We start from the raw sequence: 17,840 nt of genomic DNA, 5'->3' as shown, positions 1-17,840 counted from the left end.
CCCACAGCTCTGCTGCCAGCCCAGAACTTTCTTTGATGTGCAGGCCTGTAATTACAGCTGCCCAGCAGATGAACACGCCCTAGGTGGCTCGGGTGGAATGGGTCCTTGCTGGTTCCCAGGGTGGAGCATGTCCGGTGCTGTCATCCCCTGGGCCCCTGGAAGTCTCCCCTCTCTCCTCCCCCTGCACTCCAGTTCGCGCCACACTTGGGCTCTGCCTCACTTGCAAGCTCCATGGTTCCAGCTGTCCCGGGTCCTGTCACGTGTCTCCCTCCCACTTGGATTTCTGAACCAGACACTGTCCTGCAGACAGAGGCCATGTCTTGAGCATGTTTCCCCAAATTTAACATGGTAGCTGGCCCGGAACGGTCCGCATTTGCTGCTTGAATGGCTGAGCAAATCGTGTGAAAAATCACAGCCTCCATTTGGTGACTGGGCTGAATAAAACATCCCGCCATCTGGTAACATTGAGCTGCCCACAGTTATTTATTTCTGAGTTTAAAAGTGACCTGTAACCTTCCTTTTTGGGGGAGGGGGGATTAAAAAAGCTGTTCGGGAGGCTGAGGCAGGAGAATGGCGCGAACCCGGGAGGCCGAGCTTGCAGTGAGCCGAGATCGAACCACTGCACTCCAGCCTGGGCGACAGCGTGAGACTCTGTCTCAAAAAAAAAAAAATATATATATATGTATATCTTTTTTCTTTTTGGAGATGGGGTCTTGCGCTGTTGCCAGGGCTGGAGTGCAGTGTCACCATCATAGCCCACTGCAACTCCTGAGCTCAAGTGATCCTCCCTCCTCAGCCTCCCAAAGTGCTGGGATTACAGGTGCACACCACCACACCCAGCCTGAATTTCTAATGAGAATATTCAAGCAGAATATTCTCAGCTTCTTGGAGTTGGACTGATTTTACCTGTGTGGATTCTGACGAATTCTTTGACAGAAGGACGTGGTGTTTTTACAGATGCCTGCTGTGTGCCTGTATCTGAGATCATCGCCGTTGAGGAAACAGACGTTCACGGGAAACATCAAGGCAGTGGAAAATGGCAGAAAATGGAAAAGCCTTACGCTTTTACAGGTGATAAGCCTAAATGTCTTCTCCCACATTCTTCATTAATTCTATGTAGATTACACGAGAGGGAACTTTTCTGTTACTTGTTTAACAAGCTCAATGCATTGGTTTATCTTTATGAAATCTTCCTATTTTTTTTCCCCAAATGCTACCTTTAGTTAATGTTTTAGTTAATGGTCATTTTTCCCCTTATTTTTATTTATTTTTTTGAGACAGAGTTTTGCTCTTGTTGCCCAAGCTGAAGTGCAGTGGCGCGGTCTCGGCTAGTTCAACCTCTGCTTCCCGGGTTCAAGCGATTCTCCTGCCTCAGCCTCCTGAGTAGCTGGGATTATAGGCGCTCACCACCACACCTGGCTACTTTTTTGTATTTTAAGTAAAGACGGGGTTTCACCATGTTGGCCAGGCTGGTCTTGAACTCCTGACCTCAGGTGATCTGCCCGCCTCAGCCTCCCAAAGTGCTGGATTACAGGCGTGAGCCACCACACCCAGCCCTTTTCCCTTATATGACTTAAAAGGTTTGAAAGATCGGATGTTTTTTTCTAATATACCTTGAAAGTTACTAACTAGAAGGGAGGAGAACCCCTGGGAAATTCTGGTTAGGAACCTATAATTAGCTGCATTTGGTGCATATTCACTTGAGGTTTTGTCAGTGACGCTGCCAACTTTGCACTAATGAGCATGCTTGCTTCTGTGCAGTTCACTGTGTAAAGAGAGCACGACGGCACCGCTGGAAGTGGGCACAGGTGACTTTCTGGTGTCCAGAGGAGCAGCTGTGTCACTTGTGGCTGCAGACCCTGCGGGAGATGCTGGAGAAGCTGAGTACGTGTGTGTTTGGACTGAGAGACAGGATGGCCGTGGTGGCATGCGCATGCCTGATTGGGTGATCTTCCTGACGTGTCTCCCCGTTTCGTGCAGCTGGCCATACCCCAGGTGGACATGATGAGTCAGGCTGACTTAATTTCTCATGAGCAGACCAGCCCAGTGAATGCAAAGGGCATGGGCTCCACAGCCTGGACCCTGGCATGGAGTCCAGCCCCCTGCTCACCAGCCAGGAGGCCTGGGGGCGGGTCACTTACCCTTCTGAGCCTCAGTTTCTCTTTCTGGAAGCGGAGATGGTAATAGCTTTTACATTCGAGGTGAATGTGAGAATTAAACTGGGCACATGGAGGAATACACCTCATATCTGTCTGGGATGCGTCCATGTCTTTTTTCTTTTCTTTTCTTTTCTTTTTCAAGATGGAGTCTTGCTTTGTTGCTCAGGCTGGAGTTCAGTGGCGTGATCTCAGCTCACTGCAACCACCACCTCCTGGGTTCAAGTGATTCTTCTGCCTCAGCCTCCTGAGTAGCTGGGACTACAGGCATGCGCCACCACGCCTGGCTAATTTTTGTATTTTTAGTAGAGATGGGGTTTTACCAAGTTGGCCAGGCTGGTCTCAGACTTCTGACCTCAGGTGATCTCCCCACCTTGGCCTCCTGGAGTGCTGGGATTACAGGTGTGAGCCACCACGCCCAGCCAGGGATGTGTCCACATCTGAAATGTAGTAGGAGCCTGGAGTCTGGTGGGTTAGTTATTGCACGCTGAGTAACAAGACTTTGTCACCCTTAAAAAGTGGTAGGATGGCTAGAGACATAATCTGTACACCAAACCCCCATGACACGCACTTTACCTATATAACAAACCTGCACATGTACTCGTGAACTTAAAATAAAAGTTTAAAAAAAGGAACATATGGTACACACACACACACACAAAGTGGTAGGTGTTCATTCATTTTGTATTCATAACACTATTTCATGTTGTTTGCTTATAACCTTAACAGGCAATTTTTTTTGAGACAGAGTCTCGCTCTGTCACCCAGGCTGGAGTGCAGTGGCATGATCTTAGCTCACTGCAGCCTCTACCTTCCGGGCTCAAGTGATCCTCCCACCTCAGTCTCCTGAGTAGCTGGGACTACAGGTGTGTGCCACCACGCCTGGCTAATTTTTTTTGTACAGACAGGGTTTTGCCATATTGCCCAGGCTGATCTCAAACTCCTGTGCTCAAGCCGTCTTCCCACCTTAGCCTCCCAAAGTGCTAGGATTACAGGTGTGAGCCACTGAGCCCAGCCAATACACAGTCTTGACAACTCAGCATAGGCTTCACCCAGAGAATAGAAATGGCATGTGTTTAGGTTAGTTTTATATATTTTTGAATGAATTTGGCACCTACATCAAGAAAGTGAATTTCAGTTTATTAAAAGGAGGCATTCCCATATATCTGCTTCAGAGCAGCATCGTTGCTTGAAGGAGCCCTCCTCTTGATTACAACTGGGGCAGGAGGGCCTGTGCTTCCATACTTCCCTGTTTAATCCTGGGGGACTTGGCCTCCACCACCTGCTGTCGTGAAAAGCTCATCCTGACCGTCCTCACATCTCAAAGCACCACAAGCCCCGTTCCTCTGCATGTCGTTCCGCACTAGGCTGTTCAGAAGAGTGCATCCGTTTCTCCCGCCTTCCCCTCCTCTGTTTGTCTCTTGACTCCCCCTTTCCGTCCGTCCTGCTTTCTCCTTCCCTTTCCTCCCATCAAACGTGTTTTCATGAGACTTTGGCTGATTGGATTCCAGACCTGATCCTATAGGTGCAGACTCCAAGAGAAAGTCCTCTGAACCCTGCCTCCCACTGGAGAATGTGGGTTCATTTTCATCTTTATAATTGTGCATTTGATATAGTCTACTTGTAGCTAAAAATTGTATATGATTCTGTTGTTTCAGCTACTCTACAATTTTAACTTCTCACCCTGTTATCTGTTTTAGTGGGTTTTTTTCTTTGTTTTGTTCTTGTTTTTTGAGACAATCTCACTCCATCATCCAGGCTGGAGTGCAGTGGTGCAATCTTGGCTCACTGCAAACTCCTCCTGGGTTCAAGCGATTCTCCTGTCTCAGCCTCCTAAGTAGCTGAGATTATAGGCACCCACTACCACACCTGGCTAATTTTTGTATTTGTTGTAGAGACAGAGTTTCGCCGTGTTGGCCAGACTGGTCTCGAACTCCTGACCTCAAGTGATCCGCCTACCTTGGCCTCCCAAAGTGCTGGGATTACAGGCTGTTTTAGTGTTTGTCATATCACAGACACAGAGGATCTCATTCTGAGTATGCACTGGGTGAATTTTCACGCTGAGCACACTTGTGTAACCAGCACCCAGATAAAGGCGCAGAATATTGCCAGCCCCAGGGTCCCCCACCGTGCCCCTGTGGTCATGATTCCCCAAAGGGCAACCACTGCCGCGACTTCAAAACAACTAGGTTCACTGTTGTACTTGATAGAAATCAGATCATACGGTATGAACCCTTTTGTGCCTGGCTCTCGGCTCAACATGACACTTGTGAAGTTTTCCACGCTGTTTTCCACCGTGGTGGCGAGTAGTCTTGCATAAATTTTCCACGCTGTCGCGTGGGGCTGCCATTTGTTCATTCTCTAGGCCGTATGGTATTCCGTGATGTGAATGTTACGGCCATTTATTCACCCATGGTACAGTGGCTGGTCATTTGGACAGCTTCCTGATGTGGGCTGTCATGAACAGTAGCATTGGGAACATTCTAGAGCACGTTTTTTGCACCCGTCTGCATTTCTCCTAGGTGCATACGTGGGAATGGAGTCGCTGGGTTGTAGGTGTTTGTTGCATGTGTTGACTTCAGAAGACGCTGCCAGCCTGCATTGCACCCTCTGGGTTCGGGAGTTCTGGTTGCCCCACATCTTAGCCACACCTTTACGTCTTAGCCGTGGTGGTGTTAATAGTCTTGCACTGTGGTTGTAGTTTGCACTCCCTAATGGTTAATGAGGTTGAGAAACACATTCATATGTTCATGGGCCATTCAGATATCGCCTTTTGTGAGGTTCTGTTCAAGTCTTTTGTCCATTTTTCCGTTTGGTTGTTATCTTTCTCTTCCTTCCTTTCTTTCTTTTTTTCTTTTTTTTTTGGAGGAGGGGACAGAGTCTCGCTCTGTTGCCCAGGCTGGAGGGCAGTTGCGCGATCCTGGCTCACTGCAACCTCTGCCTCCTGGGTTCAACCAATCCTCAGCCTCCTGAGTAGCTGGGACTACAGGCGTGTGCCACCAGGCCTGGCTAGTTTTTTTGTATTTTTTAGTAGAGACGGGGTTTTGCTATATTGGCCAGGCTGGTCTTGAACTCCTGGCCTCAAGTGATCTAGCTGCCTCAGCCTCCCAAAGTGCTGGGATTATAGGCATGAGCCACCATGCCCAGCTGGTTGTATCTTTTTCTTAATGATGTGTAGAAACTGTTTACATATTGTGGATCTGAATCTTTTATTGAATTTATTAATTACATAAATTTATGTAATTCATAAGAATTACCAATTCTGTAACTTGCCTTTTCAATCTCGTATTTTTTTTTTTTTTAAGAGATGGGGTCTTGGCCGGGCATGGTGGCTCATGCCTATAATCCTAGCACTTTGGGAGGCCGAGGCAGGTGGATCACCTGAGGTCAAGAGTTCGGGACCAGCCTGGCCAACATGGTGAAACCCCATCTCTACTAAAAATACAAAACTTAGCCAGGCATGGTGGCACACGCCTGTCATCCCAGCTACTCGAGAGGCTGAGGCAGGAGAATCACTTGAACCCTGGGGGTGGAGGTTGCAGTGAGTCGAGATCATGCCGCTTCACTCCAGCCTGGGCGAAAGAGCAAAACTCCATCTTAAAAAAAAAAAAAAGGGAGATGAGGTCTTGTTCTGTCACCCAGGCCGGAGTGCAGTGGCACAATCACGGTTCACTGCAGCTTTGAACTCCTGAGCTCAAGCAATGCTTCTGCCTCAGCCTCGCAAGTAGCTGAGACTACAGGCACATGTCACCGTGCCTGGCTGATTTTTTAAAAAATTTTTCATAGAGCTGGGGTCTTGCTGTGTTGCCCAGGCTGGTCTCAAACTCCTAGGCTCAAAGAATCCTCCCACCTCAGGCTCCCAAAGCATTGACATTACCAGGGTGAGCTACTATGCTCGGCCTATTTTTATGATTTTAAAAAACTTTCTGGTAAGCTTGTGTCCTATTGAAGATATCTTTGTCTACTCCAAAGTCACGAAGACGTTTTATTCTCCAAGCTCTATTGTTTTCCGCTTCACATTTGGATCTTTGTAATCCATTTGGAATTCATCTTTGTGTCCAGTGTGAGGTGAGCAGTCAAGATTCATTTTCCTCTTTCTTTTTATGTATTCATTTTTTTAAGACAGGGTCTTGCTCTGTCACCCAGGCTGCAGTGCAGCTGTGCGATCATAGCTCACTGTGGCCTTGAACTAGTGGGCTCAAGCGATCCTCCTGCCTCAGCCTCCCAAGTAGCTGGGACTACAGGCACGAACCACTGTGCCCAACCTAGTATTTTCATTAAATATAAACATCTGCTTGACCCTGTGGCATTTATGGGAAAGTCTCGTTTTCCCTACTGCACTGTTTATGTATTTTTTATTGTTTGTGTATAGAAATATGATAGAATTGTGTATTTCACCTTGCATTCAATGACCTTGCAAACTTCACTTATGGATGCTAATAGTTTGATGATTATTTTAGATTTTTGTCAAACACGATCATGTCAGCTGTGCATAATAACAGTTCTGTTTCTTCCATTTTAATTCTTCTCTCTTTTATTTCTTTTCCTTATGTTTTTGCCCTGGCTTGGACCAACACAGGGGTGCTAGCAGCATCCTTGTCTCAGTCCTGATCTCAGGGGAAAGATTTTAGTGTTTCACCATTAAGAATGATGTTTCTTAGGTTTTTAATAGATTTTAAAAATCAGATTAAGACAGAATTTCCTTTTAATCCTACTTTTCTGAGAGTTTTGGTTTTTTTAAGTGGAGAATGGGTATTTAATTTGATAAATGCCTTTTCTGCATCATTGAGATGACTGTATGACTTTCTTTTTTTTTTCAATTAATGTGTTGAGTTACATTAATTTCTCATTGTTGCAGTCCTGGAGTAAACAAACCTCTCTTGGTTGTGATGTAGTACTGTTTATGTGTCACTGGATTTGACTTACCGATATTGTGTTTAGGATTTTCGCACGTAGGTTCAGGGGAGGGATGTCTGAATATGAGCCCCTTTCTGATAACATCCTTGTCTGGTTTTGTTCCCAAGATCACAGTGGTGTGTCATACAAAGAGTTCATACGTGTTTGTTTTTTTCTGTTCTCTGGAAGAGTTCCTATAATCTTGAGGCTATTTTTTCCTTAAATGTTTGGAAGAATTCAGTTGTGAAATCATCTGGGCTTGGAGTTTTCTTTGTGAGAAGTTTTCATTAATAGCTTTGGTGTCTTTATTAGCTGTCAGACTATTCAGATTTTCTATTTCTTCTGGTATCTCTGACAAATTTTGCTTTTTGAGAAGTTTAACCATTTCATCCAAATTCGTGAGTTTATTAGCATGAACTTATTAGTAAATTCTTTCATTTTCTTTGTAATATTGGTAGAATCTGGAGTGATGTCTCACTCTGTAGCCCAGGCTGGAGTGCAGTGGCACGACCATAGCTCACTGCAGCCTCGACCTCCCAGGTTCAAGTGATTCTCTCACCTCAGCCTCCAGAGTAGCTGGGACTATAAGGGCACACCACCACACCCAGCTAATTTGTTTGTTTGTTTGTTTGTTTTGACATGGAGTCTTACTCTGTCACCCAGGCTGGAGTGCAATGGCGCGATCTTGGCTCACTGCAACCTCCACTTCCTGGGTTCAAGTGATTCTCCTGCCTCAGCCTCCTGAGCAGCTGGAATTACAGGTGCTTGCCACCATTCCCAGCTAATTTTTGTATTGTTAGTAGAGACAGGGTTTCACCATGTTGCCCAGGCTGGTTTCGAACACCTGACCTCAAGTGATCTGCCCACCTCAGCCTCCCAAAGTGTTGGGATTAACAGGCGTGAGCCACTGAGCCTGGCCTGATTTTTTTTGATCGTTTGTCGAGACAGAGTCTCACTATATTGCCCTGGCTGGTCTTGAACTCCTGTGCTCATATGATCCTCCTGCCTTGGCCTCCCAAAGTGTTGGGATTACAGGTGTCAGCCACTATGCCTGGCCAAAATCCTAAGTTTCAATCAATGACTTCTGAAACACACATACCTTTGTAACTCAAACCCATCAAGGCTTCTGTCACCCCAGAAGTTGTACGTGTGCTCCTGGGTGGAAGCCTTCAGTCTCTCTGCGTACTGTTTTCACATTGATTCATGTTGGTCATGCCTGGTAGTTTGCTTATTTCATGACTGAAGGATGCTCCGTTGATGTGTGGACTGCGTCTCGATCTCTTCTTCAGGTGATGGGTGTTTAGGCTGTTCCCACTGCTTGACTGTGGTGAAGAATGCTGTGATGAACATTTGTGTCTGTGTTTTTCTTTTTTTTTTTTGAGACAAAGTCTCACTCTGTCGCCCAGGCTGGAATGCAGTGGCGCAACCTTGGCTCACTGCCAGCTCCGCCTCCCGGGTTCATGCCATTCTCCTGCCTCAGCCTCCCGAGTAGCTGGGACTACAGGTGCCCGCCACCACGCCTGGCTAATTTTTTAATATTTTTTTTTAGTAGAGACGGGATTTCACCGTGTTAGCCAGGATGGTCCCGATCTCCTGACCTCGTGATCCACCCACCTCGGCCTCCCAAAGTGCTGGGATTACAGGCGTGAGCCACCGCGCCTGGCCCTGTGTCTGGGTTTTTGTATGGACTTAGGTTTTCAGTTTCCTTGGGCAGATACTGTCTTGTTACTTTTATTGATTTGTTAGTTAAATGTGTTCTTTTAAGTAGCAGAGTTACATGAACCCACCAAAACAGAAATGTGGAAGTTGTTATAAGAAAATGGGGGTGACTCTGGCTAACACGGTGAAACCCCATCTCTACTAACAATACAAAAAATTAGCCGGGCGTGGTGGCGGGCGCCTGTAGTCCCAGCTACTCAGGAGGCTGAGGCAGGAGGATGGCGTGAACCCGGGAGGCGGAGCTGGCAGTGAGCCGAGATCACGCCACTGCACTCCAGCCTGGGTGACAGAGCGAGACTCCATCTCAAAAAAAAAAAAGAAAAGAAAATGGGGGTGACTGAGGAAACCCAGGCATGGGAGTTTGGCGGGGCCCCTGGAGAGATGGAAATGAGGTCACTGGTTTCTGTCTTTCCATCTCTGCGAGCATCTCCCTGTGTGGCTTCTTCTTTCCATACCTGCTGGTCCACTTCTCCTAAGACTCTTCCCTATGTCTGCTTCCTTCTTCCTGCTGTCTGCACACTCGCCTCCTTCACCTGCAGAAGAACGACGCTGCTGCCCCCAGCATGTACACCCGACAGCACCCTTCAGAGCAGAGAGAGCCCTTCTCAGTCGGAATTCTGAGTTCGTGGGACTTTCATGATGTCCGACGTGCGTGTATAGCCTTTGCCCAGTTGGACAACCTGTTGATTTTCTCTTTTCATAGATCAGGAAGCTCTTTGTCATTGTTCTTTAAGATTTAAAAATACTTTCCATCAGATAATACTAAGCAGAATTCTAAAACCCTCATGGTTTGATTTTGTCCAGTAACAGAGCTCTTCGTTTTGATTTTGTTATTTTCGTTGTTATTTACATGTTGTTGTCTTACAGCGTCCAGACCAAAGCATTTACTGGTATTTATCAACCCGTTTGGAGGAAAAGGACAAGGCAAGCGGATATATGAAAGAAAAGTGGCACCACTGTTCACCTTAGCCTCCATCACCACTGACATCATCGGTAACAAATTTTATGTTAACTATGTAGAAGTAAGTTTGAGAATGATTCAAGTATAGTCACTAGAGACGTTTCTGCTTTTTCTAGACGGTGTCTCACTCTTGCCCAGGCTGGAGTGCAGTGGTGCAATCGTGGCTCACTGTAACCTCAGCCTCCTTGACTCAGATGATCCTCCTGCCTCAGCCTCCCAAGTAGCTGGCACCACACCTTGTGCCACCATGCCTGGCTAATTTTTGTATTTTTTGTATAGGCGGGGTTTCACCATATTGCTTAGGCTGGTTTCGAACCCCTGGGCTCAAGCAATGTTACCCACCTCAGCCTCCCAAAGTGCTGGGATTATAGGCATGAGCCACTGTGCCCAGCCCAAGATTTTTATCCTGTAAGATTATTTTAAACAAAACAGAACTTTTTTTTACATACCAGAATGGGAAGAATACAAAATAAATAACTTAGTATTTTCTAGCCAAGTCTCAGCATAGAAGGCAATCAAGAAAAACACTAGGAAGATAAAAGGGCAACGATTCTGGACAGAAAATTCTCAAAAGAGGAGACACAAAGGATTAATAAGTCTTAGAAATAATCTCACATCACACACCGGGGCCTGTTGTGGGGTGGGGGGACTTTCAATAGAAGTTTACATCAGGTATAGAGACTGCACTAACATCTTCTTACTACACTTTGGTATAGTGTACAATTTTGGAAGTAACTTGTATAATAAGGAAAAATTATAAAACAGATGTAATCTCTTTCAAAGAAATTATTATTTGCCGGCAATTAAATACCAGGAACGCTGCATGTCATCGCGCAGACTGTGGCCCGAGAGAGGTTCATGTTCACGTTCCCTGAGGTCAGCTTGATCCCGTCCCATAAGAGCGATGTAGAATTGAAGAGGGAATTTTATCTAGGAAGTCCGCCTGAAGGTGTTACAGGAACTCATTTTAAAAGAATGGATGATTTGCCTTTTACTTGAGGACTCACAGATGTGAATATAAACTGTGTGATGTAATTTTTCCCCACAGTTACTGAACATGCTAATCAGGCCAAGGAGACTCTGTATGAGATTAACATAGACAAATACGACGGGTGAGTAAGCCGTCTTTCATCGCCATCAAGTCCATTGTTAATGAAAAAGTTCTACCCACCTCTCTTAGTTTTGAGAGCTCCTTTTCCTAAATCCGCCCCCCGCCTCCACCCACGACCAGTTGTAAAAGTAAACATGCTTCTTACAGGAAGGCAAGAAAGAAAAGGCAGAAAAGTGCAGTCACACGCTCCTCTCTGGCTGGGCTGGGCGGGAATGGTTGTTTGCTGGTTCTGTTCCCTTTCGGTCTTTCAGAAGACGTGCTTATGCGGTGCTGTGTAGACAGAGAAGCAAATCAACCAAGCACATTATCAAGAATGTTTAGATGCTGTCGTTTTTACAGTTTGGGATTCTTCTTTTCCCCGAAATTCCCAGAGATTTCCCAGAAGTACTATTTTTAATGCCCATATCATGGTCCATTATGTGGGCATGCCATATTTATTTAGCCTCTCACTTGTAGATGTTCAGGCTCTTTCCAATTTTTGCTTTAGAATAGAATAGCATTGTTGTACATAAATCTCTCTGCATACATCTACATTTTTAAGGTAAATTCCTAGAAATGAAATTAGTCATAGGAGATTAACATTTTAAAATCTCTGCCATGTACAGCCATATTGCTTTCGAAAGAGATTCTATTAACTTACATTCTTTTTTTTTTTTTTTTTTTTTGAGGCGGAGTTTCGCTCTTGTTGCCCAGGCTAGAGTGCGATGGCATGACCTCGGCAGCTTCGGCCTCCCAAGTCCAAATGATTCTCCTGCCTCAACCTCCCGAGTAGCTGGGATTATAGGTGCCCAACACCACGCCCAGCTAATTTTTGTGTTTTTAGTAGAGACAGGATTTCGCCATGTTGGCCAGGCTGGTCTCGAACTCCTGACCTCAGGTGATCCACGCGACCCGCCTCAGCCTCCCAACGTGCTGGGATTACAGGTGTGAGCCACCGCGCCCGGCCAGTTTACATTCTTTCTTATAGTATATTATTTACTGTCTTTGTCAACATGTTTGGTATTATCAGTATAAAATTTCTCTGCTAATTTGACATGTGAAAGTCTCTAATATTTTAAGAAATATGTTTATTGGCTAGCTGGCTTCTTGGAATTGATTTTTATGTCTTTGGCCCATTTTCTTTTGTTGGCCATAATATCAGTCATTTGTTCTTTTATCCAACAAATAATAGGCAATTCATATTTATATTCATATTTTTGCAACTATTTTTGCTAATTTTGAAATTGTCTTTTAATTTTGCTTATGGCATTAATTCTTCCCAGTAGAAGTTTTCAAATTCATGTACTCAAATCTGTCCAGCTCTTCTATGCTGTTCTTTATGCTTAAAATTTCACTCTTCATCTTGAGTTTAGCTATTCCCCTGTAGTTAATTGCCTTGTCATTGGTTGGCTTTTTGTTTTCTTCTCTCTGTTCCATCTGGAATCGGTGAGCAATGTGTTATAAATTGCAGCGGATATTTATTGAAATCATTATTCATTCCACAAACATTATTGAGGGTCCGCCAGGTCCCAGCACTCTGCTGGTGCTAAGGTTAGAAAGGGAAATAAAAGGAGCCCCTGCCCCCAGGTGCTGACAGGGAGACCCCTCTGCTCCCCTCCTAATGCGGGAGTGTTCTGTTCATGGGCTCCAGGAAGCAGGGGGCTCCTCCACGCACATCTCCCCAACTCCACCCGATGGCAGCTCCTCCATGCACGTCTCCCCAACTCTACCCAACGGCAGCTCCTCCATGTACTTCTTCCCACCACCTCCACCCGACAGCAGCTTGGCAGGAAGACAGTCGTCTTCACTTTTCAGCAGGGATGGGGCTGGTACCTTATTGCACCCACCCTAGCCAAGGGATCAGCCTTGCCTCCTGAGGGCACGCCTTCTCCCCAAACGCAGGGACATGCCCTGCAGGAGGCTGGGAGGCCTGGCCAGTGAGCACTGCTCTTCCTGCGGTTGAGCTGTCTGTCTGAGTGATCTGTCTGTCTGACGCACAGGTGCTACACTGCACATTCAAGGATGCCCTGTCCTCGAAACCACAGCCCCGCTGGGAAGGCGAACCCAGCGCAAGGTGTAGGCTACGGGGAAGGGCAAAGAGCCTTCCCATGGGAGCCGGGCCCAAAGCAGGTGGCCTGAGTGGTGGATGGTGGGCAGAGATCCCAGCCCTGGAGACTGGTCGCGCCTGCACAGACAGACCCACTGGGGAATGGGCAGGCACCTTGATGCTGTCATGCTTGAGGGAGGCCCCTCAGGCTGCACCCCCTAGTCGACTCACACCGCTCCTCTACGGGCGGACCTTCCCCCTGCAACCCTCTATTCCCGGGTGATGAGAGCTCTTGGGCTGCCGTAGGCTATAGAGATGTCCAGGAAACCTGAGCCCTGTCCTCTGCCTTCCCTCTGGGCTGCAGTGACATGTCTGTCTCCATGCCTGCACCTCTCATTCTGCCGCCTCAGTGTTGGTTCCCTGTGGGTCATCCCCGGCATAGGACAGCACACCCTGAAACCAACCCGTCCTTTCTCCCTTCAGCCACTGTCCCCTTTCTCCATCTCCTCTCCTTAGATTGTCTCATGCCCCATTTTGTCCGCATTTATTCCTTCCCCTCTGCTCTTGCCTTGGGTCCTCAAGACCACCCACACGGCTGGTGATTTGCTGCCTGAGCTAGAGTCGTGCTCTCGGCTGAGATTTCTGACGGGACAGAGCAAGGCTGCACAGCCAGCTCAGCAAAGGAGAAACGTCCCCGCACAGACTGCTGTGCCTCTCCCGCAGTGTGGGTCACCTGGAGTGCACCCTCTCTGCTCCCACAAATGCTGCACAGGTCTACTCTTCCCGCCCTGCAAACTTGAGTCCTGAGACCCAGAGTGTAGTGTTTTTGATGGGGTACAGGCATGCAGGCATTCTCTGCCTAGCAACCCAAATTCCAGACTCACAGAAGGAAAGCCGGTATTTGCCATAAATCTCATTATTTGTACTTGTGGTCTAGGCCAACTGGCACAGAGGCACGACCTTATCACTTAGGGACATTTCAGGAGCCACACTTCTAGATGCCTGCCAAGGGCCAGGTGCGCAGGCTGCCCCTCCTGAAGCTGGAAGCCTCAGGCCTGCTGCGCTCAGAGGGCTGCACCTGCAGGAGCCCTGACCAGCTGTGTTCCTCCTGCAGCATCGTCTCTGTCGGCGGAGACGGCATGTTCAGCGAGGTGCTGCACGGTCTGATTGGGAGGACGCAGAGGAGCGCCGGGGTCGACCAGAACCACCCCCGGGCTGTGCTGGTCCCCAGTAGCCTCCGGATTGGAATCATTCCCGCAGGTATGGAGCCGGCCTGGCATTCTCTGTTCTCTTTGTTCCCGTCCTTAGGAATTGTTCTGCACAAGTAGCCACCTCGGACACTTAATAACCCAATTATACTCAGTTTAGTTCGTACAGATTTCCTAACATTAGGGCCACTCTTGGGGGGATATCATTGAGAGTATGACCCCAATGAAATAGACACTCGTGGAAAGGAAAGTTGCCCGACTCCCCCAAAGTCTGCTTCACGCAAGGCAGGAGAACCCCACCGCTGGGGGTGCAGTCCTGGAGTGGGGAACCCCCGGTGCCCGGGAGCAGGTGGGTAGGTTGGCAGGGGGTGCGTTCTGGAAGAAGTGGCTTCTGGACCTGAAGGAACCGGGAGTTAGGGGTGGGTGTGGGCAGGAATCGGGCTGGGGAGTTGGGAGGAGACTGAGTGGGAAAGGTGGGGGCGGAACCAAGGGCGGGACCTAGCCGAGCCCGGGAACAGCTGGGCTGTGTCCTGAAGTGCTGGTTCGGCTTGGTCCATTCAACGTCCTTCTAGGAACCACCTTATTCTTTGAAAAATCACAGTGTTAAGCTAAGTCAAGGTGAGGGCCTGAGCATGGTGTGTTGCAGGCTTTGCGAATGACCTGGCAGGGGACGAGGTGTCTCTGTCCTCTCTGGCCCTGTGTCTGGCCCCAAGGGTGGCGGCATGGTGCACACTTTCACTCTCGTCACAGCTCTGGGATGTGAGCACCGCAGTCATCCCCATTTTATGGATGAAGACAGGAGGCACTGGGGGTGAGGTCACAGGTCACCGGATGGGAGCGAGAGTTGGAGGTTTAGAGCCCACCTTGCCTCAAAGCAAGGGAAAGGCCAGCCCTCACGAGGGACAGGCCCTGAGCCACCTTCTCTGTGGGTGCTGCTCTCAACTCTAACCTGCCTCCGACAGGTGACATTGTGGGCCAGTGTTTACTTGAGGGAGTCATCCTTTAAACTTAAGCCATTACTCCTTCTTAATGACAGAGCTTGTGAATAATGGTGTGAGGCAAAGTGTTCCCCATGGATGGTGACATTGCAGGTGTTTTCAGTATCAAGACTCATTTTTAGGGGGATTTGTGTTAGCATAATATCTCGTGAATTACTAATAATTGTTAGCAACAAGTTGACCATGGTCATGGTTTTAAGTATATAGGAAAGGATGATCGTCTGGTTACGATCCCTTCCCTTTGGCTTTTAGGGAAGGCGTGATGCAGTTATTTATAGAGAGGAACTTTTCATAATATCGCCTGATGAGTTTTAGAAGAATGTCGCTCACCTGAGAAGAGTCCTGTCTGATGAGAACAGCCCGGCTCCAGGCTGGGAGACACTAAGGGGAGAAATGGTTCTTTAGAAATAGCTCCATAGAGAAAAAGCTCTCAGCACCCCTTCCAATAACAAGTCTCTCAGATAAACCAAAGCATTATAGAAACATCCCGCTGGATCTCGGGGGAGCCTCTGCTGGATTTCCTCACATCCTTCTCAGGCCTCCTGTGTGCCGCCGACCTCTCGGTTCCTGCCAGGCAGTTAGGAGTGGGGAGAGCGGAAGAGCTGGCCGGGAGCAGACGGCTCGGGAGGGCCCCTGGGCCTTGGCTGATGTCTGTCTTCCCTGCAGGCAGGGAGCTTGGCTTTCACTCATGTGTCCTCGGCGGGGCACCCAGCCCTGGCACCCAAAGTCCCTCTTAGATATCTGTTGAATGACTGAGCACAGCTGTGCAAGGTCGAGCTCTGTGTTCACGCACACTCAGCACACTCACGCGCTCCAGGCTCCCAGCCCCTGAAGGTGCACAGATCACGGCTTGTCTTTTTGTTTGAGACTGGGTCTCACTCTGTCACCTAGTTTGGAGTGCAGTGGCATGATCGTGGCTCACTGCAGCCTAGACTGCCCCAGGCTCAAGTGATCCTCTTGCCTCAGCCTCCCAACTAGCTGGGACCACAGGCGTGCACCACCACACTCGGCTAACTTTTTTTTCATATTTTTGTAGAGATGGAGTTTCACCATGTTGCCCAGGCTGGTCTCAAACTCCTGGACTCAAGTGATCCACCAGCCTCTGCCTCCCAAAGTGCTGGGATTACAGGCGTGCACCACCATGCCTGGCCAGTCACCCACCACTTGTCTTGCTGGCTGGCACTGGTTCAAGAGGCGTTCCAGTTCTTTGGGTTGGTTGGTTGGTTTGTTTGAATCAGAGTCTCACTTTGTCGTCCAGGCTGGAGTGCAGTGGTACGATCTTGGCTCACTGCAACCTCTGCCTCCTGGGCTTAAGCAATTCTCCTGCCTCAGCCTCCTGAGCAGCTGAGACTACAGGTGTGTACCACCATGCCTGGCTAATTTTGTATTTTTAGTAGAAACAGGGTTTTGCTACGTTGGCCAGGGTGGTCTCAAACTCCTGACCTCAAGTGATCTGCCTGCCTTGGCCTCCCAAGGTGCTGGGATTACAGGCATGAGCCACTGCACCCAGCCCGTTCCGATTCTTTGAATGACCCAGACAACCAATGTTGGTGGCCTTGCACTGTGTCTCCCTATGGCCACAAGTGCCTGAGATCGAGGCACCGTCTCCTGCTGTCTTCACCCCAGGCCCCTTACTCCCATCCTTCTTTCCATACTCTCTCTGCATCTTCCACACCACACTCGTGAAGGACCCTGGCCCCTGCGCACGTGTGGCTCTCAGAGGCTCCAGGTCATGATTTCCTTGCGGACATCCCTTGACGTGGAGTCTCTGGGCCCACTTAATTCTCCCATAAAGGCCACCCACGGGGCTGGGAGGGGGAGTTTCCCTGAGCCTGGCACAGCCTGGAGGTTTGTCTGTGGTTTAACTTTTATCCCATCTGATAGACTGAGTATGCTGCCTTATTCACTATCTTTATTTACTCTCTTTATTTGTATTTCTTTCATTATGCGTGAGGCCACACTGCTTTTCACAGGTCCTCTTGCTGTTTGCATTGTGTGCTTTTATAAACTTCCTTTCCCTTGCTTAGTCCATGTTCTCATGGGGAAGCAAGAGGGCATTGTCACTTTTTTTTTTTTTTTTTGAGATGGAGTCTTGCTCTGTCACCCAGGCTGGAGTGCAGTGGCATGATCTCAGCTCACTGCAACCTCCGCCTCCCGGGTTCAAGCAATTCTCCTGCCTTAGCCTCCCCAGTAGCTGGGATTACAGGCGCCCACCACCGTGCCCGGCTAATTTTTGTATTTTTAGTAGAGACAGGGTTTCACCATGTTGGCCAGGCTGGTCTTGAACTCCTGACCTCGTGATCTGCCCACCTCGGCCTCCCAAAGTGCTGGGATTATAGGCGTGAGCCACCATGCCCGGCCTGTCACTTTCTAATTGACCATAACATTGTTTATACGTTATTTGCCCTTCATTGGTTTTTGTGTCTTGCAACTCTTTTCCAAATTAGGTTTTGGTCTTTTAACTTTGTATGTGGTGCGTTCTGGATTCCATGAATTCTGTTTTTCTGCATTCTCATCTATGCTGTATGGTTCTTACCTTGTTTGCAAGAAACCTGTCTTTTGTCACCATTTGCCAGTGGCAGTGCTAAGCCCTAAAACCCTCAGCTCTTAAAATCCACAACGACCTCAGGAGCTGAGACCTGCGGCTCAGGAGTGCTCGTGGGGATGCAGGCTGCACTTCACCATGGTCAGGGTGGAGGTGCCACTGTGTGCCCTGCCCCGTGGTCAGGGTGGGGGTACCGCTGTGTGCCCTGCCCTCCTCTAGG

At 48.3% G+C, this 17,840-nt stretch overlaps 2 protein-coding genes across 3 annotated transcripts in view; one reads left to right on the top strand and one right to left on the bottom strand.

The window, feature by feature from the left end:
- CERK (ceramide kinase) overlaps nucleotides 1–17,840 on the top strand; it is a 55,855-nt gene that overhangs the window by 18,258 nt on the left and 19,757 nt on the right. The window contains exons 2-6 of the mRNA XM_001137835.8: nucleotides 958–1,071; nucleotides 1,762–1,884; nucleotides 9,639–9,764; nucleotides 10,781–10,844; nucleotides 13,984–14,129. Coding sequence (XP_001137835.1) covers nucleotides 958–1,071; nucleotides 1,762–1,884; nucleotides 9,639–9,764; nucleotides 10,781–10,844; nucleotides 13,984–14,129 — 573 coding nt within the window. The remainder of the gene's footprint in view (nucleotides 1–957; nucleotides 1,072–1,761; nucleotides 1,885–9,638; nucleotides 9,765–10,780; nucleotides 10,845–13,983; nucleotides 14,130–17,840) is intronic.
- GRAMD4 (GRAM domain containing 4) overlaps nucleotides 10,269–17,840 on the bottom strand; it is a 138,011-nt gene continuing 130,439 nt past the window's right edge. The window contains exons 18-19 of one of the 2 annotated variants that reach the window (XM_054675675.2): nucleotides 10,989–11,113; nucleotides 10,269–10,675 (exon numbers count right to left, since the gene is read on the bottom strand). In XM_054675675.2, coding sequence (XP_054531650.1) covers nucleotides 10,663–10,675; nucleotides 10,989–11,113 — 138 coding nt within the window. In that variant the 3' untranslated portion in view covers nucleotides 10,269–10,662. Of the gene's footprint in view, nucleotides 10,676–10,988; nucleotides 11,114–17,840 lie in introns of those variants that run through there. The other variant, XM_054675677.2, reaches the window with a different exon arrangement.

The sequence above is a fragment of the Pan troglodytes genome, chromosome 23 (genome assembly GCF_028858775.2).
Source record: "Pan troglodytes isolate AG18354 chromosome 23, NHGRI_mPanTro3-v2.0_pri, whole genome shotgun sequence".
In the NCBI taxonomy this organism is placed as follows: domain Eukaryota; kingdom Metazoa; phylum Chordata; class Mammalia; order Primates; family Hominidae; genus Pan; species Pan troglodytes.
The sequence above is the reverse complement of the archived record's forward strand: the minus strand, read 5'-3'. Positions and strand labels throughout refer to the sequence as shown.